The 26690-nt window shown below is 40.0% G+C and overlaps 1 protein-coding gene across 9 annotated transcripts in view; it reads left to right on the top strand.

Moving 5' to 3' along the window:
* Nucleotides 1-26690, top strand: part of NRF1 (nuclear respiratory factor 1) — a 144821-nt gene that overhangs the window by 73597 nt on the left and 44534 nt on the right. For 7 of the 9 annotated variants that reach the window (XR_004384040.1, XM_032869305.1, XM_032869349.1 and 4 more), the window contains exons 5-8: nucleotides 6066-6206; nucleotides 23685-23843; nucleotides 24670-24867; nucleotides 25472-25573. Coding sequence is in view for 8 of the 9 variants with exons in the window: in XM_032869305.1 (XP_032725196.1) it covers nucleotides 6066-6206; nucleotides 23685-23843; nucleotides 24670-24867; nucleotides 25472-25573 (600 nt within the window). In the remaining variant the exon portion in view is untranslated. The remainder of the gene's footprint in view (nucleotides 1-6065; nucleotides 6207-23684; nucleotides 23844-24669; nucleotides 24868-25471; nucleotides 25574-26690) is intronic. The other 2 variants (XM_032869357.1, XM_032869367.1) reach the window with 2 other exon arrangements.

The following is a 26690-nucleotide window of genomic DNA, read 5'->3' as shown; positions in this document are numbered from 1 at the left end:
TCATTCTTTATAGTGCTTGTCCCAGTTTCTAATTATACTTTCATTTTTATGATAATTTTTGTGTTTGTCTTCTCTGCTAGATTGAAATACGCACAGTGATGGGACACTGTGAGGGATACATTTGCTTTCTGTTTTGTCCCCAGCTCTTCTTAGCACAGTGGCTAGCATAGAGGAGATGAATAGTATTTGTTTGATGGCTGGCTGGCTGGAGGAACTACTGGGTTCAGAGATCACGTATGCCATGTATGTATTTGTAATGTGAGGTAGGGAAGTAACTTAAAACTAGCTGAACTCTCAGAAAGGGCCTTTGACTTGAATGTATAATGAGATTCCCTTATTTAGAAACTCAAGGTTTCTTTAAGTTGCTTGGGATCTAGCCTCTCAGATCTAATATTCTCTGAAGGTTTTGTTTGCTTTTTAAAGATTTTATTTATTTGTCAGAGAGAGAGAGAGAGAAAGCACAAGCAGAGGGAGCTGCAGGCAATGGGAGAAGCAGACTTCGCACTGCAAGGAGCCTGATGGAGGCCTCGATCCCAGGACCCTGGGACCAAGACCTGAGCCAAAGGCAGCTGCTTGACCGAAGGAGCCACCCAGGCATCTCTCTTTGCAGTTTAAAACCTTTGTTTTGGGGCACCTGGGTGGCTCAGTGGGTTAAGCCTCTGCCTTGGGCTCAGGTCATGATTCCAGGGTCCTGGGATCAAGCCCCACATCGGGCTCTCTGCTCAGCGGGGAGCCTGCTTCCCCCTCTCTCTCTGCCTGCCTCTCTGCCTACTTGTGATCTCTCTCTGTAAAATAAATAAATAAAATCTTTAAAAAAATTAAAAAAATAAAACCTTTGTTTCCTTAAGCCTTAGCTTTTTAAAACAAAACAAAATAAAACGTTAAAGGACCTCCGGAACAACTCCATTGGGTGTTTTGGCCCTTTTGAATATCCTTCTTAGTGAAGGTGTGGCTCCCACCTAAAAGGCAGCATTGTTAACATTTAGACAAGCGAATTCAGTTTTGCCCTTGGGTTGGTATTAACTAGAGTGGGCACATGTAATTAAAACCTCCGCATTTGTGAAAACTGTTTTTAAAGTTTTGATTTTTTGAGTAGTTCCCCACATTGATTTTTCCTATATGTGACTCACTGTCCTCACGTGCAAAATAAGGATAATACCCACCTCACTGAGGAGCAGTGGAAATTAAAATTTATTATCATCCCCTATATGTGTTTATAGAGAGCTGGCATGAAAAGCGTTGGCAAATAGTAGATTTTTTTAAGTTGCTGTGCCCCGAGGGCATGTTCTTGGCTTACTGCCATAGCCGTCTTCTATAGAGTTGGTAGGAATAGGCCTAGAGATATTTTGTTGAGGAACAGAGAGAGAATTTCCATCCTTTTCCAGAAGAACTTCAGGAGTTTCTGGAGGTGGAGCTCTTTCCTCGGAGTCAATAATCCGTAGCATTTAGATGGGGATATGCTGGCTATGACTAACCAGTTCTACAGGTACAGAAATTAGTCACAGGCACAGAGGCAAGATGTAGCTCTGGCATTGTCACCAGCTTCTTTGAAATCATGTTTCAGTCTTCAATTCTACTTTCCCAGTAGATGAGTGGACTCTGGAGTTGGTTGTGATTTCTTGTTCTAAGTCATTCAGTTTTTTATATAGGTTTTTCAAAATGTCTTCAAGTTACAGAAAATGTGGAAGCATATTTTAAAAAATAGTAAAGTAAAAAATACAATATGATTTACTCATATATGGAACTTAAGAAAACAAATGAACAAGAAAATACAAATGAAAAGAAAACGAACAAAAAAGAGACAAACCAAAAAACAGACTCTTAACTTATAGAGAACAGACTGGTGGTCACCAGAGGGGGATGGGTGGAGAATAAGTGAAATAGGTGATGGGATTAAAGAGAATATTTATCATGTTGAGCCCTGAGTAATATAGAGAATTGCTGAATCACTATGTTGTACACCTGAAACTAATAGAACACTGTGTGTTAACTATTACACCTGAAACTAATAGAACACTGTGTTAACTATACTGGAATTAAAATTTTATAAAAAATAGCAGGGGCACCTGGGTGGCTCAGTGGGTTAAGCCTCTACCTTTGGCTCAGGTCATGATCTCAGGGTCCTGGGATCGAGCCCCATATCAGGCTCTCTGCTCATCAAGGAGCCTGCCCCCGCCCCCCGCCTGCCTCTCTGCCTACTTGTGATCTCTGTCAAATAAATAAAATCTTAAAATTTTAAAAACAGTGAAATAAAAAAATTTCACTTATTTACATACTCAGCGAATAACTAACACTATTTGATACAAAATATGAGATAAGGAATCCTTCTAAGTCCTGTGAGGTTTCAAGATCCAAAACTAAGGATCCAGGGGATTGAGAGGAAAATTAGACATCTGGACTGAGGCAGGAGAGAAAAGAGGCTGACACTGGGGCTGGAGAGAGAATAGGGTGAAGGCCAACAACTTCATGGGCCATAGCCTGTGGCCTGGCTCAGTGCCAGGTGTCCTTCAGGATCGTGGGTCTGAGGGCAGCTCTGCATTGGGGGATATTTTTACATATCTGAGATGATAACATATTTTTAATCTCAGAGAAGCACATAGGTAAGAAAAAAATTTTTGATCTTTCACGGGACCTTTCTGAAGACTCATCTTTTCTCCAGAAAGGCTTCAGGCACACACAAGAATTATATGGTATCTTGTCTGGGACTGGTTTTGCAGCCTAAGGGCCCATTGGTATTATAGTGGTAGCAGCTAATTCCAAAATCCTCAGCAAGCCTGTTCCATGCCCAGAACTCTAAGGGCTCTTATAAATACCCTGAACACCCTCCACCTCCGGTAATTATGAGAATGTTTGTTACTGTATCATCTGCACGTGTCTGAGTATGTGAACTATTTCAAAACGCATGTTAAGTAATGATGGTGATGTCACACACTGGTTGTATATGGTATGTATAAGAATATAAGTGATCATTTGATTTTGTAGAAATTTAAAGAAGTAAAGGAATTATGACAAGAAAACTTAGGAATTTTTCTTACAGGGAGTTGAAATTGGGTTGGGCCTTGAAAGATGGATAATTTTTTGATATGAAGCAGAATTAAAGGCCCAGAGGTAGAAGAGAACTTGCAAAAGTTAGTGAGGAAACTAGTAGCTAGGAGGGTGTCATTCACGTCATCTCCAGGGTTGGGCAGGCACAGCTATATCTGGTGGCCCCACTGGGGGAGTATTGGCAAAGTGGGGAATGATTAGAAAGGTGGAAATGCTGGCCGGAGAAGTTTGGACTTCATCCTATGAGAAGTGGGGACCTGTAGAAGTGGTTTTGAGAAAAAAGACAAATGATAGCAAAGTGGCTGAACATACTGGCTTTGGAGCTAGATAAAAATTAGTTTGATTTGTAGCCATTACTGTGTACTAGCTATATGATTTGGGGAAGTCACTTAAGTTTATTAGGCCTTGTTTTTCTTAGCTGCACAATGGGTATACTAGTATTTTCCTTATAGAATTATGTGAGGATTAATTAAGACAATGTATATGTGCTTGACACATAGTAAGTGCTCAATAAATTGTGTTTGTCATAAGCCAGTGTTTCAGAAATATATATATATAATATATATTATATATATATATACCCCAAAGGGGCTTGGAGTTTTTATTACATAGTTTTTTTTTTTTTTTTTTTTTTTTTTTTTTAAGTAATCCTAGGGGCACCTGGGTGGCTCAGTGGGTTAAGCCTCTGCCTTCGGCTCAGGTCATGAGCCCAGGGTCTTGGGATCAAGCCCCGCATTGGACTCTCTGCTCAGCGGGGACCCTGCTTCCCCCTCTCTCTCTGCTTGCTGCTCTGCCTACTTCTGATTTCTCTCTCTGTCAAATAAATAAATAAAATTTAAAAAAAAATAAACTAATCTCTTCACACAGTATAGGGCTTGAACTCAAGACCCCGAGATCAAGTGTCACATGCTCTACTGACTGAGCCAGCCAGGCACCCCGGGGGCTTAGATATTTTATAAATGGCCGAGGCATATAAGGTGAATTGGGGGAAGAGAGATTGGTAAGCAGACCAGCTGAGTTTGTTTTTGTTTTTAAGTGATTTTTAACTTTGTAAAACCAGTTAGTTGACAGTGACATTGGTATGAAGTAACAAAGGCATAAGCTGTGGTTTTGGAATAGAAGATAGAAGTTGGAAAAACAAACCTCTCTGTCATCAGGTTCATGACATTATCACTTACAAGATGCACCATTATTTGTGTACCATGAAGACTGAAAAAACATTGACAGACTCTAGCACAGCGCTAATCACTTAGAATTATTTTATGCTTATTGAAAGAGCTCTTTCAAGCTTATTTAGACATAGATTTTAATTGTATTGCATTTTATATAGTATCGAAAAAGGAAAGTGAAATAAACTGATACTCCTAAAACTTCTTCACTTCCACAGCCCAGTGCCTCTGAATAACTTCTTGTTGGAAAGTCATCACCGTTTGTGACATTTCATGTAATATCGTCCTCTCTGCCATCAAGAGCACTAGTGCTGCTGCATGGCTTTATTTATTTATTTATTTATATTTATTTGACAGATGGAGATCACAAGTAGGCAGAGAGGCAGCAGAGAGAGAGAAGGAAGCAGGCTCCCTGCTGAGCAGAGAGCCCGATTCGGGGCTCGATCCCAGGACTCCGGGATCATGACCTGAGCGGAAGGCAGAGGCTTTAACCTGCTGAGCCACACAGGCGCCCCAAGCTACATGGCTTTAAAGAGCGCTCCGCTATTGTCTCTAGACTTTTTTCCAAGCTGCAACAAGTTTGATGCTGGTGTTTCTTGATTTTACCAGAAAGATCACTGCGGAGATTATCTATCTGCAACCAAGACTCAACATTCCTTTCTCAAGTGGTTTGTTGATTGAAAAGGCAAGGGGTTGCAGTCATGCTCCTAGAGAGAACAGCGGTGTTCACAGATGTGCAGCCTGGGACAGCTGGGCCCCAGGTTGCCTCATCCACAGCAATTTCAAGATGTATCCCAATTTCAGAGGACTGATAAATGAGAAAGAATATGCATCTGAGGACCGCTAAGTCAGAACGAATTGAAACACTAGCTTGATCATTCTGGAGAAGTTAATTTCCTATCCCATCTTGTTATATTGCCACAATTCCATGGCTGCTTTGTTATCCCCTAAGGTGTCCTTATCCCCTGTGTATTCTTATAAGTGAATGAACCCGTTATTGGTGGCTGTAGGATCCCATGTCTGCCTACCATTTCTGCTCATCATGGAGGAGTGTGTGCGTGTACAAATGTGCTGCTGTTAAGTTCTGTCTTTGGAGAGACCTTTCACTAGTAGTGGAAAGAAAGGAGTCAGAACAATGATTCCTGGTTCAGACCTGGGCATGTCAGAGCTATAGAGACATCATGGATTCGAAGGCTACCTCTGTCACCAGGGAGGAACAGAAAGGAGGAGGGCTTGACTGTGGGGTTCTCTCTGGCCCTGGGCCTTACTGACAGTGGTACCTTTGACTCCCAGCTACGGTATAGACGGCTTGTTTTTCCCCCCAATGCCTTTCAGCTCGGCCTCTCGAGCACTTGAGTCACCTGTTGGGTAGTCTGACCTTGCAGGAAAGTAGTGGCAGTTTCAGATAGGCTGCTTAGAGTTTTAGAGACATAAGTCCCTGGTGATCTTGAAAGTGATTTTGGGAGTGAACTGTCACAGCTAGGTTTTATCAAATGGCCTGGGAGATGCAGAATAAAGAACGCCATTCCTATCAGATCTGGAACAGGTAATGGGGTTGGCGTTGAATGAAAAAATGTGATTTTAACCAAGAAGCAGTATTTCTGTAAAACTTTTCTGCCTGGCTCCTTTCTACTGTTATTACCTGCAATTTCATCATCTATTCACTTTAATTCTGTACAGTGTGATGTCTTTGGGGCCAGCGGGTATTTTTGTCTGCTAGTTGTAGAAGTGTTTGCTCTTAGGGCTCCGCCGTGGCTGAGAGAGGCAGCCCCACCCCCTCTCCGGTTGCTTGGCACCAGCCCTCCCTGGTTGTTGGGCATCTTGTTTACTGCTGCCCTTAATTCCCTGCAGGTGCGGAAGTACAAGAGCATGATCCTGGAAGACCTGGAGTCCGCCCTGGCAGAACACGCCCCCGCGCCACAGGAGGTTAACTCCGAGCTGCCACCTCTCACCATCGACGGAATTCCGGTCTCGGTGGACAAAATGACCCAGGTAAGGGGCGGGAAGTGAGGAGGAGACAGAAAGACAAGTCGCCGGGGTGTGGGCGGGCCTTCTCAGATTTATGCTCGGTGATACCAGCAAGAGAGAGAGATACAGGCTGGGGTATGACAGCGTCTGGCAGGGTAGCAGCTTGGGGTAGAGAATGTAGCCTCAGAAGAGTGCTCTCCTCCATGGTTGGCAGTTCTTTCCTTTCACTTGGGCCCTTGGGTTCGATAAAGAAACTCATAGCTCGGAATTGGTTTGCTTGGACAGGTGACTGTCAGGACTTTGATGAACCACCACCAAGCAGGGCAAGTAAACTGTTAGTCTTTCGGGTTAAGTTGCTCCTCTTTCCAAATTCTGAATACCACCGTGCTGTCGCCAAGGAAGGTTCCCCTCTCTAGGGAATAAGAATGGAAAACTCAGGATACCCTTCTGAGTCATTGCTTCTCTCCTCTTGCTTTGACGAGGGAAGTCAAGATGCACTTAGCCTGATAAATCAGCATTGCTCAGGAATTTTGCTGAGATTGTCCATTTGGAGTATCTCAGCTTTGAAAGTGATAGCTTAGGCAAGATCATATGCCCTTTTTATAACATATTTTCCTACCTTATTTCTTTATTAATGTATTCCTCTCTTGCTAAACCCAGTTGTGGGTTTTCTTATCTGATTCAGTCTTCCAGCAGCACTTTAACACAGTTGATTATTCCCTCCTTTAAATACTTCCTGCTCCCTCTTTCTGCCCCCACACTCTCCTGAATGTCCTGCCTCACTCTCAGCATTTCTGCTGGCTCTTCCTCCTGTTCTCAGTGATCAGGATTGGCATGTCTCTTTCTTTAGTTTCTTTCCAAGTGGTCTCATCTGTCCTGCAGGCTTTATGTATGTCCCCTCTGTATCCCGTTTACAGCCCAGCTTATAGCGCTCACTCTAGACATCCAGTGCCCAGCATGCCCCAGACACAGAACCTTTGATTGCCCTATTCCACTCCCTCTACAATCCCCGTATCAGTGACCAGCACCACAGTCCATCTGGTCGCTCAGGTGCCGGCATAGGAGCAACCCTCCGTTTCCCTGTTTTGCCCTCACTCCCACATGAGTCATTAGCATGTCATGTCAGTTCAGCTCTGAGATGGGCCCTGGATCTGACCATTCTTCTCAGTTCCTGTCACCGCCCTCGCCCAAGCCAATTATCTCTCACGTAGAGACTATTTCACCTGATCAATTCTGTTGCTCTCCTTCTTGCCACTCTTGCCCTGCTGAAGTTTGTACTTCATGGAACCAACAGAGGTTTTTTCTAAAACTTAGATCAACTCATATCACTGTCTTATTTAAGCCCTTTAATGGCTTTCCACCATACCTAGAGTCAAATTCAGACTGTTGGGGCCTCTGAGGCCATGTTTAACCTGAGAATCGAGCCTCTTCCAGCTCCCTTGTTCAGTCTTCTGCTCAGTCACTGTGCTCTGGCCACCCTGGCCCTCTTTTTGTCAAAAACTTCAAGCCCATTCTTTAAGATTGGCAGTTTCCTCTGCCTGAAATGTTCTCCCAGATCATTACATGCTTAACCTTACCCTGTTCAAAGTCTGGCTCAGATGTCACCTCATGAGACAAGCCTTTCTCAATTATCCCATCTAATGGAGCGTCTCCTTGCTACTGAGTCACTGTCCAGCACATCCCCTATTTTACTGTCTCGGAAACACCGATTACTACCTGAAATCATCTTCTTCATTAACATGTATACTTATCTGCGATCTCTTCAGCTAGAATTTGAGAGCAGGGCTCTAGAGAGTTTTGTTCTTGACTGCCATCCACTGCAGCTCCTGGCACCTGAAGAACCTCTCAATTCTAAATAACAGTATCTGTCCAGTATCTGTCTCTGACCTAAGAGTCAGGGTAAAACGCATCCAGTGTGGTAGGTGCCTGGATTGGAAATCTCCCGAGTGCGTGTCCCCTGGCTGCAGACACGCACGCTGCTAATCAGGAGATGGCACTTTTTCTTGCTGAGTCTGAACCCACCGCTTGGTCTAAAGCGATACAGTAATTTGTAAAGCTACATTGGGATCTTTTGCTTATTGGATTCATGGATCTTTTCTGTGAACACTTGAAGAATATCTAAATAATGGTTCAGAAAGGAAAGCATTAGCTTAACTTTTTTCCTGTCACTTCATACCTATTATTCTGTCCTTAAGACTGTTCTAATTAAAGAAAATAAGGAGAATTTTTTTTTTTACCTGATTGATGTACATAATCTACTCAGTGCCTCAGATATGAGGTATCTACAAGGTTAACTAAGCTTCTGATTAAGACTACTCTGTTAGGCATGTGAGGCATTGTGCTCTTTCCTGTGCATATCAAAATTTAACCTTGTGTATGTCATGCCCTCCAGGTAAGCGAGGATGTATGTCCATGGCATTGTTTATAATAGGAAAATCTGAGAACAAAGTGCTTGAATAAATTATAGTGGTGATGTTTAGAATTTACATGAGAAGATGAGCAGCTCCCAAAAGAGACCAGAAATTTACTATTCAGTGAAATACTGGGTACCAAAAATGCTGATTTCTTCTCTGTTGCAGTGGGACAGAGTTCTGGTAGTTTTTAACTGCTTGTAAAAATAACATTTCTTATGTACTCTAATTCAAGTGCTTTATTTAGTACTTTGTTTAGTGCTTTGTATTGTGGTTCTTTGGGAGAGGATTAGACTTTTTTTTTCAGGGGATACATAATTGGGTTAATCAATTTCATTTGTTTAAAACATGCACACAAAACTTGCGTGTGTGTGTGTGTGTGTGTTTCATGTGTGTAAAACTTCAGAGCAATATAAACCTATTTACTATCACACCATAATATTAACAGTGATTATCTGTGCATGGTGGCGTTATGGGTGATTTTTATTTTCTTTGTCTAATAAGCATGAATTACTTTTATAACCATAGAAACACAAAAAATATTTTCTTTATTTATATTAAACTTGAATTTTTTTTAAAGATTTTTAAAGATTTTTATTTATTTGACAGACAGAGATCACAAGCAGGCAGAGAGGTAGGCAGAGAGAGAGGGGGAAGCAGGCTCCCCGCTGAGCAGGGATCCTGATGCGAGGCTCGATCCCAGGACCCTGGGATCATGACCTGAGCTGAAGGCAGAGGCTTTAACCCACTGAGCCACCCAGGTGTCCCTAAACTTGAATTTTTTTCAGTATAAGTATGTTGAACTTTATGTTGGGTAAAGATGTCAACATCTCTTTTTATTTCTCTTATTTTTCTCTTCTATAGCTACGATGTTTTGGAAGGCACACTACTAAGTTATTTACAGGGGTATCTCATTTAATCCTTGCTCTCCAGAGTGTATATATCATTCCTCTTTCATAGTCAAGGAAGCAGAACTCACATGCGGTCAGTAGCCATGAAGGACTAAGTAAATTTAATTGGACACCAATTCTAGAATTCGGACCATATGGGGGATTCATGACTTCCTTGAAGTGCTAAAATTCCAGAATGGTACAAGTGCGCTGTGACAGAGCTGGGCTTCGGTTAACCAGACAGCTCTATGCATCATCTTATCTGCACTGAATGCAGTGGAAATAACGAATGTTTATGCTGATGATCCTAACTCACAAACATAATTCTCTGTGCAATCCTAAGATGAGTTCTCAGTCATCCAAAGAGTAAATTGTATTTGATACTGTTCTAATGTTATGTGTTCCGTTATTTTAATTCTTTACAAATTTGAGAATTAGTCTGGTTTTATACAGTTGGAAGGTCTAGTCTCTAGTCCCCAGTCCTACCACATACAGCCCTGGCTCCCAGTATTATCTTCTGAAAATAAGAATACTATATGCCCTCCTACTTTATGGAATCAGAGGAAGAAAAAATGAGGTATTATATGGGAAAGTGCTTTGAAAATAAAGGCGTCACACAAAGATAGTATTGCCAATTATTAATAATAACTGTTTATATTACCTATATTAACTTTTGAGTAACCTGAACATATCATTTTTCACTTACAGAAAGTTAGTGAACCTGGAATTTTTATTGGCTCAGAAATGAAGTGGGACAATACAGGTGACAATATACTGAAAAACTGAGGCATAAAGAGAGGAAGCAATTTATGAAGCAAGTTAGTGACAAACAGAAATGGTATTAAAGGGTAGAGTCCTTACTGCCAGTGCTTTCTCTCTCTTTCTTTAGAACTGTATTGTGATCATCACTCAAATTGAGTATTTCAGCTAACCTATGCTAAACATTTACTGTTTTAAAGGAATTTTTTAAAGGAATTTTTTTGTTTTAAAGGAATTTTCTCTCTTTGACAGAGAGACAACAAGAGAGGGAACACATGTACCGGCAGTGGGAGAGGGAGAAGCAGGCTCTCTGCTGAGCAGGGAGCCCGATGTGGGGCTCGATTCCAGGACCCTGGGATCATGACCTAAGCCAAAGGCAGGCACTTAATGACTGAGCCACACGGGCGCCCCTTAAAGGAATTTCTTGACTTGCTCTAACAACTATCACAATTATCTCTTACACAAATTGAAATTACATATGATAGAATATCTTAAGTTCTGTGTGAACTAAATGCTCTTGTTCTTTTAGGAAGCAGCTCTGTAGTTTTTGTTTTTTTATTAACTTTTGGTTTTGGTACACATATCATACTATGTAAGTAATAGAATGTTTACATAAACATTTACTTAGAAACAGAAACTATTATAAATATATCTTGATCCTGATGAAGTTGTGTGTGTGTGTGTGGTAAAAAATACATAGCTCTGTAGTATTTTTAGTGCTAAAATGAAAACTTGCATTTCTAGGTACCTTTAAGAATAGTGGCTAGAACTTGTCCCATATCTGCCTGTCTCCTGGCATAAGAGTTGAAGGAGGTTAAGATAAGACTTAGCAGAAGAAATCATTATTTTGTTGTAGATTCTGCAACCCCAGGATTCATTTGCAATGAAACAATGATGCCATCTTTTTCAGAGATTTTGAAAGCCAGGTTAGCAAAATTTTGTAGGATACTTCAGACCAGAAACCAGAAAATGGGCTAACTTGTGCTTCTCAAACTTCAGTGTTCAAAAGAATTTCCTGAGAGTCTTGTCATTTAATTCAGACTGTGATTCAGTTGGTCTTGAGTGGGACCTGCGATTCTGCCTTCTAGCAAGCTCCAAGATGATGTTGGTGCTGTTGCTAATTCCCAGACTGCACTTTGAATTTAGGAATTACATCGTTGCTTAAAGCCTTTAAGCAATGATTATGATTTTGCTAGTGAGCAGTCAGTTCTGCGCTTTACCACACTTGAGTCCAGTAGGATTCTCTTGTTCTTGGGAAGTTGTAAATCTTCTTGGAATTTGTCTTAGAAGAGATCCAGGCAAAAATTATAATTATAGAAGAAACATCTCTGGAAAGAACAATACAAGATTCCCAGTTGAAATGCAGTCCTTTTTGAGACAAAGAAGGGCACTACTTAATGATAAAGGGATAAAATCAGAAATTAAGAGAAGTAACACCTGACACCATAGAAACAGAAAGTATTAGGAAAAATTGTATGCCAGTAAATTGGACAACCTAGAAGAAATGGGTAAATTCGTAGAAACATACACTCTTCCAAAACTGGATCAGCAAGAAATAGAAAATCTGAACATTTCCGTTACTAGTAATGAAACTGAATTGTTTTTAAAAAAAAGTCTTTCAAGGCACCTGACTGGCTCAGTCAAAAGAGTGTGTGACTCTTACCCTCAGGGTCCTGAGTTTGAGCCCCACGCTGGGTGTGGAGATTACTTAAATAAATAAATAAATGCATACATACATACATACATATACATACTTTTAAGAATAATTAACAGGGGAGCCTGGGTGGCTAGGTTGGTTAAGTGTCTGCTTTTGGCTCCAGTCATGGTCCCAGGGTCCTGGGATCAAGTCCTGCATCAGGCTCCCTGCTCATCAGGGAGCCTGCTTCTCCCTCTTTCTCTGCTGCTCCCCCTGCTTGTACTCTCACTGTCAAATAAGTAAAATCTTTAAAAAATAAAAATAATTAACAAGTAAAACAAAAACCAAACAAACAAAAAACTCCCAACAAACAAAAATCTAGGACCGAATGGCTTTGTAGGTGAATTCTACCAAACTTTTAAAGAAGAATTCTTTAAACTTTAAAAATTTGTTCTCAAACTATTCCAAAAAAAGGAGGAAGAGAAATTTTCAAATTCATTCTGTGAGGCCAGCATTACCATGATATCAAAACCAGAAAAAGGCACTACAAAAAGGAAAACTACAGGCCAATATCTCTGATGCGCAAAGGTGTAAAAATCCTCAACAAAATATTAGCAAACTGAATTCAACAATACATTTAAGAAAAAATTCTTCACCATGATCAAATGAGATTTATTCCAGGAATGCAAGAGTGCTTCAATATTCACAAATAAATCAATGTGATACATCACATTAAAAAGAGGAAGGTTAAAAACCATATGATTATCTCATGAAATTCAGAGAAAGTATTTGACATAATACAACATCTGTTCATGATAAAAACTTCAACAGATTGCTTTTAGAGAGAGCATACCTCAACATAATAAAGGCTGTATATGAAAAGTCCACAGCTAACATCACATACTCAGTGGTGAAAAAGTTTTCCTCTAAGATCAAAAACAAGACAAGGATGTCTACTCTCTCCACTTTTATTCAGCTTAGTACTGGAAGTCTTAGCCACAGTAATCAGACAAGAAAAAGAAATAAAAGGCATCCAGTTGGTAAGGAAGAAGTAAAACTGTCACTATTTGCAGATGACATGGTACTATATGGAAACCCTAAATATACCACCGAAAAACTATTAGAACTGATAAATAAATTCAGTAAAGTTCCAGTAAATAAAATTAATATACAGAAATTATTATAGTCTATACACTAATAACAAAGTAGAAGAAAGAGAAATGAAGAAAACAATTCCATTTACAATTGCACCAAAAAGAATAAAATACTTCAGAATAAACTTAACCAAGGAAGTGAAAGACCTGTCTTCTGAAAACTGTAAGACATTGATGAAAGAAATTGAAGAAAACACAAACAAATGGAAAGACATTCTATGTTCATGGATTAGAAGAATTAATATCATTAAGGGGTGTCTGGCTGGCTCAGTTGGTAGAGCATGCAACTCTTAATCACAGGATCGTGAGTTCAAGCCCGCATTGGATGTGGAGCCTACATAAAATGTAAAAATTAATTAAATAATTAACTAATATCATTAAAATGTCCATACTACCCAAAACAATCTATAAATCAGTGCAACCCCTATCAAAATTCCAATAGCATTTTTGACAGAATTAGAACAAATAATCCTAAAACTTGTATGGAATCACAAAAGACCCAAAATAGCCAGAGCAGTCTTTAGAGAGAAGAACAAAGCTGGAATTTGAAATTCCAGATTTCAAAATATACCATAAAGCTGTAGTAATGAAAACAGTATGGTAACAACAAAAAAATAGACACAGAGATCAATAGAACAGAATAAAGAGCCCAGAAATAACCCCATTAATGGTCAATTAATCTGTGACCATAGAAGCAAGAACATTCAATGGGGAAAAGACATTTGGTGTTGGGAAAACTGGATAGCTACATGCAAAAGAATGAAACCTGACCACTTACTTTCACCACACATAAAAATAAAACTCAAAATGGATTAAAGACCTAAATGTGAGAACTGAAACCATAAAACTATTAGAAGAAAACATAGGCAGTGATCTCTTGGATATTGCCTTCACAACATATTTATGGCTATGTCTTTTCAGGCAAGGAAAACAAAGCAAAAATAAACTATTGGGACTGTGGCAGAATAAATATATTTTGCACAGCAAAGGAAATGGTCAACAAAACCAAAAGGCAGCCTACTGAATATGAGAAAATATTTACGGATGTTATATCTGTTAAAGGGTTGATATCCAAAATATATGAAGAAGTTATACAAATCAATACCCAAAAAACCCCAACAATCCAATTTTTAAAAATGGGCAGAAAACCTGAATAGACATTTTTCCAAAAAAGGCATACAGAGGGCCAATAGACACATGAAGAGATGCTCAACACCACTCATTATCAGGGAAGAAATCAAAACCACAATAAGATATCACCTCACACCAATCAAAATGGCTGGTATCCAAAAGACAGGAAATAAGTTTGGTGGTGATGTAGAGAAAATGGAACACTTACGCACTGTTGGTGGAAATGTACGTTGGTGCAGCCACTGTGGAAAACAATGGAGGTTTCTCTAAAAATTAAAAATACTGGGACTCTGGGGCATCTGGGTGTTGCATTTGGTTATACAACCAGCTCTTGGTTTCAGTTCAGGTCATGATCTCAGGATCGTGAGATTGGGTTCTATGCTGCGTGTGGAGCCTACTTAAGATTCTCTTTCTCCCTCTTCCTCTGCCCCTCCCCACACCGCTTGCACTCTCTCTGTCTCTCTAAAAAAAAAAAAAAAAAAAATTAGTTGGCACCTGGCTGGTTCAGTCAGAAGAGCATACATCCCTTGATCTCTGGGTCATGAGTTCAAGCCCCACGTGGGGTATAGAGATTCCTTAAATAAAAAAACTTAAAGTTTTTTAAAAAATTTAAAAAAAAATAGAAATACCATGTGATCCAGTAATTCCACTACTAGGTATTTACCCAAAGAAAACAAAAACACTAATTCAGAAAGGTATATGCACCCTGTGTTTATTGCAACATTATTTACAATAGTCAGGATATGGAAGCAACCTAAGCATCCATCCACAGATGAATGGATAAGGAAGAGGTGGTATATACACAATGGAATATTACTCGGCCATTAAAAAGAATGAGAGCTTGGCTTTTGTGACAACACGGATGCACCTACAGGGTGTTATGCTAATGAAATAAGTCAGCCTGAGAAAGACAAATACTATATGATTTCACTTTTATGTGGAATCTAAAAAACAAAACAGACTTTTTTTTAAGATTTTATTTATTTATTTGACAGACAGAAATTACAAGTAGGCAGAGAGGCAGTCAGAGAGAGGAGGAAGCAGGCTTCCTGCTGAGCAGAGAGCCCGATGCGGGGCTCGATCCCAGGACCCTGGGATCATGACCTGAGCTGAAGGCAGAGGCTTTAACCCACTGAGCAACCCAGGCTCCCCAAAACAGACTCTTAAATACAGAGAACAAACTGGTTGTTGCCACAGGGGAGATGAGTGGGGGGATGGGCAAAATAGATAAAGGGGATTTAGAGGTACAAACTTCTAGTTATAAAATAAGTCATGGAGGTGAAATAATAGGGAATATAGGGGGACCGGGATGGCTCAATGGTTAAGCATCTGCCTTGATCCCAGGGTCCTGGGATCGAGCCCTGCATAGGGAGCCTGCTTCTCCCTCTCCCTCTGCCTGCCGCTCCCCTTACTTGTGGTTGGGCACTCTCTCTGTCAAATAAATAAATAAATTTTTTTTAAAAATAGGGAATATAGTCAATAATGTAATAACATTGTATGGTGACAGATGGTGACTACACTTACTTGGTGAGTACTGAGTAATATTTAGAATTGTCAAATCAGTATGTTGTACACCTAAAACTAATATAAATATTCTATAGTAATTATACTTTTAAAAAATCTGCTACTTTTCCCTTTTCTCTTCCCTTTCCTCACCTGAACTTACTGTCCTCCTCTTACTCTCACTGGGGCAGTCTTTGTTGCTTTAAAATTCCCTTGGGGTGATGATGAAATAGGATAGTAATTCCTCACCAGTTTTCAAGAAAAACCTTTAGAAACATTCAGCACAGTGATTGCTTCATTAGGAAGAAGTTATCCACACGGCTTGACATGTTTTACTTAGAAAATATTAGTCAGCTGTCAATTTAGGTTTTTTGAGTATTGTTTTGAAAAAGCAGGTCCGGCCTCTTCTACCCAAAGCGTAGAAACATTAAAAGACAAATATTGTGTGTGATTCCACTTCTATGACGTATCTAGAATGGGCAAATTCATAGAGACAGAAAGTAGAATTTACCACGGCCAGGAGAAGAGTAGAAATGGGGAGTTACTGCTTAATGCATACGGAGTTTCTGTTTGGGATGATGATGAATAAATTCTGGAAGTTGGAGCAATGGTTGTACAGCATTGTGAATACACTTAGTGCCACTGAATTGTACATATTAAAGGGATAAATTTTATGCTATGTATATTTTATGACAAAAAAAATATTAATAGAGTGGTCTTCAAACTTGACCACATAGTAAAATCACCTGGAGAACTTAAAATTCTAGTGCCCAGGCCATGCTCCAGACCAATTAAAACAGAATCTCTGGGGCCGAGATCCAGGCACGTATAGTGTTTAAACTCTCCAGGTGATTCCACTGTGCAGCCAACTTTGAGAACCACTGTTGTAGGTAACAGTTCCAAACTGCTTCTCCCTACTGTAATGGCAAAATCTATATGCAAAGTAGGCCTTTTCTACCATCTAAGTTATCAAAAAATGTTTATGTATATGATGACATTTTGTATATACTAGGTAGGCAGGATGAGATTAAGAGACTAACAAAATTATTGGTAACAAAAGTAGTGAATTCTTAAGTAGAACCTAAGCATATTTTGAGTAGAATAAAAGAATAATGGCATGTTTTGGAATACTAATAGAAGGGAATAGGCATATAAATTCTATATGCAGGATACAACTAGACTAGAGGAAAATATTTGCAGATTATATGGCAAAGTGTAGTAATATCCAGAACAGATTAATACTTCCTTCAGATTAATAAGAAAGAGATAATTAGAAAAATAAGTAAAGCATTCTAAACAATTCACAAAAGAAAAAGAAATCAATAAATGTATAAAAAGATTCTCAATTTTCCCCCACATTCAATGAATCGAAATAAGAAAGCTGGGTAATAAAATTTGAGGGAGGGTTTGGAAACTATGGGTATTGTGCCTGTCATTAATGGGAATGGTGTTGGCACTTTTCGGAGGACAATTTGGCCGTGTCTGTTAAAATGTTAAATGCAAAGGCATCTGGGTGGTTCAGTAGGTTAAGCATCCACCTCTTGATCTCAGGGTTGTGAGTTTAAGCTCTGAGTTGGTTTCCACACTAGGCATGGAGCCTACTTAAAAAAAAAAAAAAATTAAATGCGTATGCTTCCTAACCAGCAATTTCACTTCCCTGCTAGAAACCCACACCTGTGCACAAAGAAACATTTTTACAAGCACTGTAATACAAACCTAAATGCTGATCAGCAGGAGAATGGTTAAAGAATCGGAAAATCCGTATCATGGATACTAGGGAACTACTTTTTAAAAATGAGATTTTTTTTTTAAATTTTGTTTATTTATTTGACAAAGAGCTATCACAAGTAGGCGGGGAGGGGGTCGGGGGGGGAGCAGGCTTCCTGCTGAGCAGAGAGCCCGATGCGGGACTCGATCCTAGGACCCTGAGATCATGACCTGAGCCGAAGGCAGCGGCTTAACCCACTGAGCGACCCAGGTGTCCCTAAAAATGAGATTTTTCTAATTGCACTACCACGAGATCTCTGTGACAATATGTTGAGTGGAAAAAGTGAGTTGTAGTAAAATATATACAATATGATACCGTTTGTGTTTTCTTTCATCACATAAAACTGCTTTTCAGGGGCGCCTGGGTGGTTCAGTCAGTTAAGGGTCTGCCTTTGGCTCAGGTCATGATCCCAGAGTCCTGGGATCAGGTTTTGCATTGGGCTCCCCACCCAGCAGGGAGCCTGCTTTTCCCTCTCCTTCTGCCTACTGCTCCCCCTGCTTGTGCTCTGTGTGTGTGTGTCAAATAAATGAGATCTTTTTAAAAAATTTAAAAAATAAAACTGTGGGGGCGCCTGGGTGGCTCAGTTGGTTAAGCCGCTGCCTTCGGCTCAGGTCATGATCTCAGGGTCCTGGGATCGAGTCCCACATCGGGCTCTCTGCTCAGCAAGAAGCCTGCTTCCCTCTCTCTCTCTCTCTGCCTGCCTCTCCGTCTACTTGTGATCTCTCTCTGTCAAATAAATAAATAAAATCTTAAAAAATAAATAAATAAAACTGTGCTTTCCATCATATATTCATGTAAATGCATAGAATTTGGTGTATAAGTAGGGATATTCTGCTGCTGACAGGTGACTGCATTGGGAAAGGTGGATGGAGAAGAGGACTTTGTTTATTTAGATTTTTCTATAGAAGAGTACAGCTGAGATGAGGTAGCAGAAACGGACCAATCTGAAACTCCTTCAAAGGGAAGATAGAACTTTAAGAGCAATTTGATGAACACGAGGGAACAGTTTGATAGGTTGATGGGGTGCGAAGACAGACAGCAGAAGGGTTGGCTTGAGAGAAGAGTCTCGAAATGAGTGTGTTCATTGGCTGTCCCTCCTATTCTCTGAACTTAACTTTCCTTCCAAACTTGTTCTTCCCATGTTTCTGTGGGAATGTGTTTTATGGGGAAATGAGATTAAAAGGAGCCAGTGTTTCTGCTGGGGCTACAAGGGAATGGAGGATATAGGATTGGCGTTTCTAATAAGGAAAGTCACTTTCATTATCTCTATGAACAGAGTTTGGTGGTAGAAACAAAAATATTTTGCTTTTGCTTTCTAATACCCTTTAAATATCAATTTGAATGTAATTGAATCTGTTGACCTGAAAGGTCATGATTTTAAATTAAAATCATGAAGGCACAGTCTGAAAATTCCCCAGTCTTCCTCCTCTGCCACATTCCTGTTTCCCTGTAGTCTATAGAAAACATCACCTGCCAACACAGTTTTATTTCAGCAGCCTTCTCATGAAATTTTTTATGTATAATCTCATCTTTCTAGTGGAGGGGGAGTTGGCAAACATTTTGAGAAGCCTTTTCTTGGTAACTGAATGAAAATAGACATCAGGGGCCACAAAAATCCTAGACTCTGGTATAAGCAAAGATAGAATGAGAGAAGATGGGCATTTAGAAATATATAAGGGTAATGCATTATTGGACAGCAAAGAATTTACTGAATTTATAAGTGGAAAATTTCTAACAGTGAGAATTCTCTCATTTTGGGTGGATTAAACTTTTTAGAATTTCAGAAAATCTTTTTAAAAAACATCAATGGTTTCCACATAATCTTTACTCTTGACTGATACTAGCAGGAATTTATCGGGGGTTTTTTTTTTTTTTGGTTTTTTTTTTTTTTTGCTGAATGTGCCCTGGAAGGAGTGGTACTTTCTCCTGTTTGCTGGTCTGGGGTGGGTTTACTGACCAAGCAGGGCACTTTAAGCCCATAGAGAACCCTAAATCAGAATGAGAGACTGGGAAAGCTTGTTGCGGCCCAATTAAAGGACAGCCTGAGAGGGTAGGCTTTACCTTTGCTGATCCTGTTGATTGTCTCCTCTGGGGATTAAAGACAAACCTTCCCTAACAAGCACATTGAGTAGCTTGGGTTTCCAAAACTCTCCAGGACCAGTAATTAATCCAACTGGTAATGAGAGCACAGTGCTGAATTCTGGAAAGAAATCATTTAACTCTTTCTATACTGAATAATTCATTTTCCCTTATTGATAGTCCCTTTTAGCCTGAGCACTGTTTATTTGGGACAGTATTAAATAATAGTCTGGTGGAAAATCATCTTTTTCAGTGAAGTCACATCATTTCCATGCATTTAAAAGCAAAGAATGGTCTTTATCCCCCAAATGTACAGACTTGAAAAGTGAACTTTTATAGTAGAAAGCACTTTTTACCTCTTGTTTTGATATGGGGGCAAATTCATACAGTTGATAATTAGTAAAAAGTTAAAATCTACTTCTGAATTAGAACTTGTATACCAGCAGTTATATTTCACTCAGGTCCCATTTTTTAATTTCTGATGGAGTTTTGCCTGTGGATGCAACCTTCCCCAGCTGTTTGTTTCTCCTACTCTCTTCTTCCCAAGACTTTGAGACATTTCCCATCCAGAGATTTCTAGCACATGGAACATCTCTGACAGGCTGCCTAGTTCTAGTTCTCTCTTCTAATTAATGGTTACACTTGAGTCCCATTTTCTGATGACTTCCATTCGTAATCTGCTTGTACACTTTTTTTTTTTTTTTTTTTAAAGTGCTCCAAGATCCCACAGAGCAAATCACCTAAACCATCTGTGCATTGTGGTGTGCTGGTAACAACTTGCTTCCTCAGGACACGGAATTGGCCCTGATGGTCACTTTTTGATTCCAGCATTCTTTATTTCTCATCTTCAACCATGTTTACATGATACATATAAACTCATTCTTCTGCTTCCTTCTGCCTTTTTCACCTTACCCACCATACCTGACATTAAAAATGGAGGATGAATGCTTTTCCATACATCGCGGTGTGTTTAGTACTAGAAAACCATTTCAGAACATTGACTTTTTCTTTGAATTTAAGAAAAGAGGTGATGACTGAAGTAATAATAAAACTGCTGTTAAGTCAATGCAACATGTGTATATCCCCACTATCTCTGATCCTTTGAATTGACCTATATACTTACATTATCATTTTGCAGTTGAGAGCATTAAGATTCAGAGGGAGCTGGGGTTCAGAGCCAGCTCTCTGAGTCTAGAACTTGTGTTCTTACTACTGATTGACAAGAAGTTGACTCGAGAAGTAGTCAGGAAATATTTCACAAAGAATGTGGGATTTGCTGGGCAAATAAGGAATGAGTGTCAGCATTGGAGTAGTAGCTTGAGAAGGTGCTCCAGTAAGGGGAACAAATCAAAAGGCATAGAAGCAGGAATGAGTTCAGTTCTTAAGATAGTGCAGAGACTCACCCAAATAGGACCAAGGCTGCCTGTTGGCAATTAGCAGGAACTGGGTGTGCTGGGAGGCTGGATTGTGGTGGGCTAGAAGAGCTAGACAGAGGAGTCTGGTTTGGTTGCTAGTAGTGAGAGGCCATTTAAAAGTTAGCACTTAGGGAAACCTGCCTGTCAGGGATGCATGGGATGAGGAAGAAAGGGGAGAACGTGTTGTTCCTCAAAATGTCAACTAGAAGGATGCACTAGCCTTGGGCTAGGAATGGGGATGAGGTGGGTATGGAGAAGAAAGGATGGAGAGCACAGACATTTCAAAGAAGAAAGAATTGAACTTGGAATGAGTAGCTGGATGGGTGTTGAAGGAAAGAGGTAAAGCTGACTGAGATTTTGAGCTTGGCTGTCTAGGGAATAAAAGTAGCAAATACTACGGGTGGTTGGAGAGAAGGCAGAGGAAGGTTTTAAGTTGGTGCTCTGCCCACACTTCCTATAACCTGTGAGTCCTTGCAACCCAGTGAAAGCCTGATGTGAGAGAGCCAAAAAGCAAGACAGGATGGCAGGTGTCCATCACCAGGTGCCAGGGTGACCCAGAGCTGAGGGGTGTGGGAAGCTATGATGGGAATGAGTGTGGGATCAAAAGCTGAAAGTCGTCAGAATCAGAGAATGTATGGAGTTCCAGGTGGGACTGGAGTGGTCTCTGTCCGCCAAGTGTTTCTGATGGCGTGTTTCTGAACACTGTAGTCTTATGTTAATTTAGAGCTGTTGAGCCTTACATCATTATCTCCAGAATGCCGGGTCTGGATATACAGAACTCTCCTTTTGGAGAGTGCAATTGGGTTTAAAAGAAAAGAGAGACTCGTGAAAGTGTGTGGTATCAGTTTATTTGGCATCTGAGAAAGACATTGTTGTTTTTTTTCTTTTTCCACCCTTGAAGAAAAGCAAATATTGTGTGTGTGAGGGTTAAGCCTTTTCCTTCTCTCTGTATCTGAGGCAAGAAAAAAAAAAAAAAAAAAAAAAAAAAAAAAAAAAAACAGACTCCCAGGAAAGCAGGGTAAAGGGGAAAATGACTTTGAGATGCACTTTCTTAAAATAACTGGAGGAGTGACCTCATGAGCCAGCTGATAGCCTGGGTTTGCAAATGGATACTTTCTATTAGCCTACTGCTCAATGCCGCAGAGCCAAATATATATGGAGTGTATTATATCATATCCTGTAGACAGGAGACTGTCTGGGAGAGGCTGACTTGGGGAGGTGAAAGGGTTGAGGATGTAAACACAGTCAACCAGAGCTCTCTTTGTTCTGGGAAGCTTTACTGATATGGGTTCATGATTTCCTATTATATAATAATTGGTGTCAGCTTCTGGCGAAATAATATTCAAATAAGAACACCTGATACCTCAGTAGGCTCTTGAATACAGAGGTGGTGCTGCGTTCAGTCTCCCATTAACACTTGACCATTCCCATTTCTGGCTTCTTTTTCTCTTTTATCGCTACAAGCTCATGTCCTTGGGTGTGACCCATTGCTAAAACTGTCTTCTCCTTTTGGTCTTGAGCTGCTGGGGCAGTGTGGATGTGTCCTTAGTTGGAGGATGCTGCTTCTCTCTGGAGTGTTGCAGAGGTTAAAAGGAAAGCAGTAGGTCCGGGGAGGAACATTATAACTTGATAAACTGCTTCTCTTGCCAAAAATCATCATCAGCAATTAAGAGTATCCACAGAGTAAGCTCCCCTTCCCCTCCAACGCACATGCTCAGTGTGGTTACTGTTCCAGGAGAATGGCAGTTGTCTCTGGTTTAACACCTGCCTGGTCTGGATTCGATTTGTGAAATAAATCTGGATGAAGTCCACAGTGTGTTTAAGATCACTCTGTATGTATGTCTGACTCACATACATGGGCCTAGCATACCAGAAACTTTCTGGAAAAGCTTTAGGGTTATTTTCCCTTTTTTTAAGTAGAGCCTACTTCCCATTTGTAACCAGCCACCTTCCTGAATGCTCTCACTGTTTATGGTAGTTTTTCATATGATTCTCTGGGGTTTCCAGATGCATAGTCGTATCATCTACAAATAGTGATGATTCTACCTGCTCCTCACCTCTTATTTCTCTGATCTCCTTGCCCTGCTCACTACCTCCAGAACAATCTTGAAAACACATCGGCTTTGTTTGATACCTTAAATGTGTGGAAGGCTGTAGAAGGGAAATGAGGGAAATAGCATCCATACAGTATCTTAGGAAGAAATCACAGTTGGTGGCTGATATTCTTGATCTTCTAGGGCCAAGTCATTGAAATACAGCTTAGGGCATGCCTCACCAACATATATATAATTCTCAGACCCCCATGGAGCTATGGTATCCTGTGGAAAACAATGGGTTCTCGTCAGTCACATCTTGGAATTCTCTGAGACCCTCCAGGAAAGCTCTCTGTTTTATTATCTTAGAATTTGGTGGAGGGGCGCCTGGGTGGCTCAGTCGTTAAGTGTCTGCCTTCGGCTCAGGTCATGATCCCAGGGTTCTGGGATCGAGTCCCACATCGGGCTCCTTGCTCTGTGGGAGGCCTGCTTCTCCTTCTCCCACTCCCCCTGCTTGTGTTCCCTCTCTCACTGAGTCTCTCTGTCAAATAAATAAATAAAATCTTTTTTTTATTTAATTTATTTATTTAATTTTTTAAAATTTATTTATTTTTTAAATTTATTTAATTTTTTTTTAATTAAAAAAAAAAGAATTTAGTGGAAGACACAGGCAGATCCCAGATGTGTTTCATGACTGCTAATGACCACACTCTTGTCTTCTAGGCCCAGCTGCGGGCATTCATTCCAGAAATGCTCAAGTACTCCACGGGTCGGGGAAAACCAGGCTGGGGCAAAGAAAGCTGCAAGCCCATCTGGTGGCCTGAAGATATCCCATGGGCAAATGTCCGGAGCGACGTCCGCACAGAAGAGCAAAAGCAGAGGGTGAGGGTTTCTCAAACCTGAGTAGCCTGTTGCTTTTCCACTCTGAGTCAACTACCTCGATTTTGGGGATTCCACTTCTTATGCTAAGAAGTCTAAAAATGTATGTGTGAAAGTCGAACCTGTCTCCCAGAGAGGTTTGCTGTCGTCTGATTTATAGCCTTTCCCATTCCATCACTTCATCTCTATAAAGACTCGGGGTGGGACCATGAGTTTACTGTGCTCTCTGCCTACTTGCCTTTTGGAGCAGTTTTAATATCATGAGGTGCTTGGAAGAACTGAAAAAACGTTAAGAAAAAGTATTAAGCACTTTGAAGACTTAGAAATGTCCTTATTTCTAGTTAGCAGGAACCACTGTTGAAAAATATTAATATAGAATTAAAGAGATGACAAGTTGGTTGAGGCTGCTGATAATGATACTTCTTTTTTTAAAAAGATGGACTCAACTAGATGTCATCCCTTGCTTTTTCTGCAAATTGTTTTTTAGTTATCCTGGAAGTTTATTGAGAATCTTAATATAAAATTCTTGACTAAAGAGTAACCTTCTTTTGTGAGAAGTTTAAGATTTGGCCTCAGGTTAGAAGAGTATAAAACCCAAAAGCTAAACTAGACTTTGATCAGGAAGGAATCTAGTGGGAAATTTTTGATGCTTGGTGCTGAGTTTTTTTGTGCCACAATGGGTCTAAGGGAAATAACCCTAAGGGAGCTTATTCTGTACCAGCTTGGTTTGGTTTGGTTTGATAAATAAGTACCTGCTTATTCCATAGTAGGGCTGAATAACCAACATTCTTTGTGACTTTAATGTGCTTGTCTGGTCTTTTGGTGACAGGTTTCATGGACCCAGGCACTACGGACCATAGTTAAAAACTGTTATAAACAGCATGGGCGGGAGGACCTTTTGTATGCTTTTGAAGATCAGCAAACACAAACACAGGCCACAACTACACACAGTATAGCCCATCTTGTACCATCACAGACTGTAGTCCAGACCTTTAGTAACCCTGATGGCACTGTCTCACTTATCCAGGTAAGTAAACCTATGTTATCAGATTGTGGTTTGTGAAGTAGATCGTGGGCACCTCGCCTCAGACTGGAGAAAGTTTTCATCATGCAAACTCTTAATTAACTTTTTATAGCTCCCCAAAGTCTTTCTATCTGAAATTGATTTTTTAATAAGATTTTAAATTGTCTGCAACTTGTTAAATACAGAGCCATCGATAGCTTTTTCTGGACATTTTCAAAACAAAGCACTGTAAAAATGGCTTCTTTTGTGCTGTTTCATTCTATCAGGGGTAGGAGCTATTCCTTCTGAATTACCTCTCCTGAGGTAAAACTCAACTTGCTCTTAGATGGGGAACCTCTAAAATTCAAATCGGGGTGAAAGTAGAAAGTTGATTGATGCTAGTTACCAATGGTGAAATGTGATAGCTTCTAATATTGATTTATTGGGTTGAAATAGATTTCTGAAACTCATGTAAGTGTCTGAGATACGATTTTAGTAACTCATTTCACATTACAAAGCATATTAGTCATTACTGTGCTGAATTTGGGATTACATGAATCTTAACTTCTGAATAAAGGAGAGGTAGGAGGATCCATCTGCTGACACCACTCTCTGTGTTTTTCTTTAGGTTGGTACAGGGGCAACAGTAGCCACATTGGCTGATGCTTCCGAATTGCCAACCACAGTCACTGTTGCCCAAGTGAATTATTCTGCAGTGGCTGATGGAGAGGTAAGAAAGAGGATTTGGTCTGCATTGACTTAAATTCATAAATGTATAGGTGAGGGAGTAGTTAGGGTCCAGAAGATTAAAAAGATCGGGTAGCCAACACATCAGTAGCATTATTTTATTTAAGCTTTTTAAAACATCAGGCCATGACAGTTTTACAAAATATCTTATGCCATGTATATTAATTGTAATAATTGAAATTCATAGATCTTCATGATAGACCTAACTGTCAGAAACTTATAATTTTACATTTGTAATATAGCATTTTATATAATACACAATAAAAAGAGATTATCCATGTAATACTTTTATGCTGTGAATCCCAAAGATTTAATCATTGGGCTCTATTAAAAAAATTTGACTGGAGCTACTAAAGAATTCTTTGGAGGGATAAAATATTTGGAGGGATAAAAATATTTGTAAATCAGTGGCCATGATTTACTACATTTTAAATATGCCTTTGAAAAGACTTCATGAGAAAATCCTTCTCTCCCAAAATCAAGGTAATTATGGGATGTTAACCTAAAGGTAGTGAACCTTAATTGAGTACTTGGTAAGCAAAGTGCTCAACCCTATTAAGAATAGATTCTTTACTTTATAGAAGAGAAAACTGAGATGTGTAGAGGTTAGGTGACTTGCCCAGAGTCACAAAGGATTGAAGCTGAGTAATGCATTTGGAAAATGTTGTCCAGGCTCTGAAGCCTGAGCCATTTGTGGGTTCATTAAGGCACTGTGGGCTTTTCCCCTAAGATACCAGTGTGGTATAGCCCTGAAGCTTGAAAATAGCTAACAAATGTCAACAAGCAGTATTAGAAATAAAGCTAAAAATATTATCTCATCCTTGTTCACAACCATGGGGCATTTCCACTCACAACACCACAAAGTCATTTTCATGTGTACAACTCAGGAAAGGGAGAGAACTAAGAAAGTTCTCATGGCTAGTGAGTTGAAGAGAAACACAGCCAGGCTCCCCGGTCAGCCAGCAGGAAGTGAGCCCCTGCTGTGCTGCGCTGACGTGTTAGATGTGTGGAGTGGCGTACACAGGAACCCTGCTCTCCAGATGCTCCTCCTGTCTCTCTACTGTGTTGGGGAGAGAAGTGTCTCCGTAGATGAACTCTGG

This window comes from Lontra canadensis, unplaced genomic scaffold (genome assembly GCF_010015895.1).
Source record: "Lontra canadensis isolate GAN:19392208 unplaced genomic scaffold, GSC_riverotter_1.0 scaffold2, whole genome shotgun sequence".
Lineage (NCBI taxonomy): Eukaryota > Metazoa > Chordata > Mammalia > Carnivora > Mustelidae > Lontra > Lontra canadensis.
Note: the sequence above shows the minus strand (reverse complement) of the source record. Positions and strands in the feature narration are given on the sequence as shown.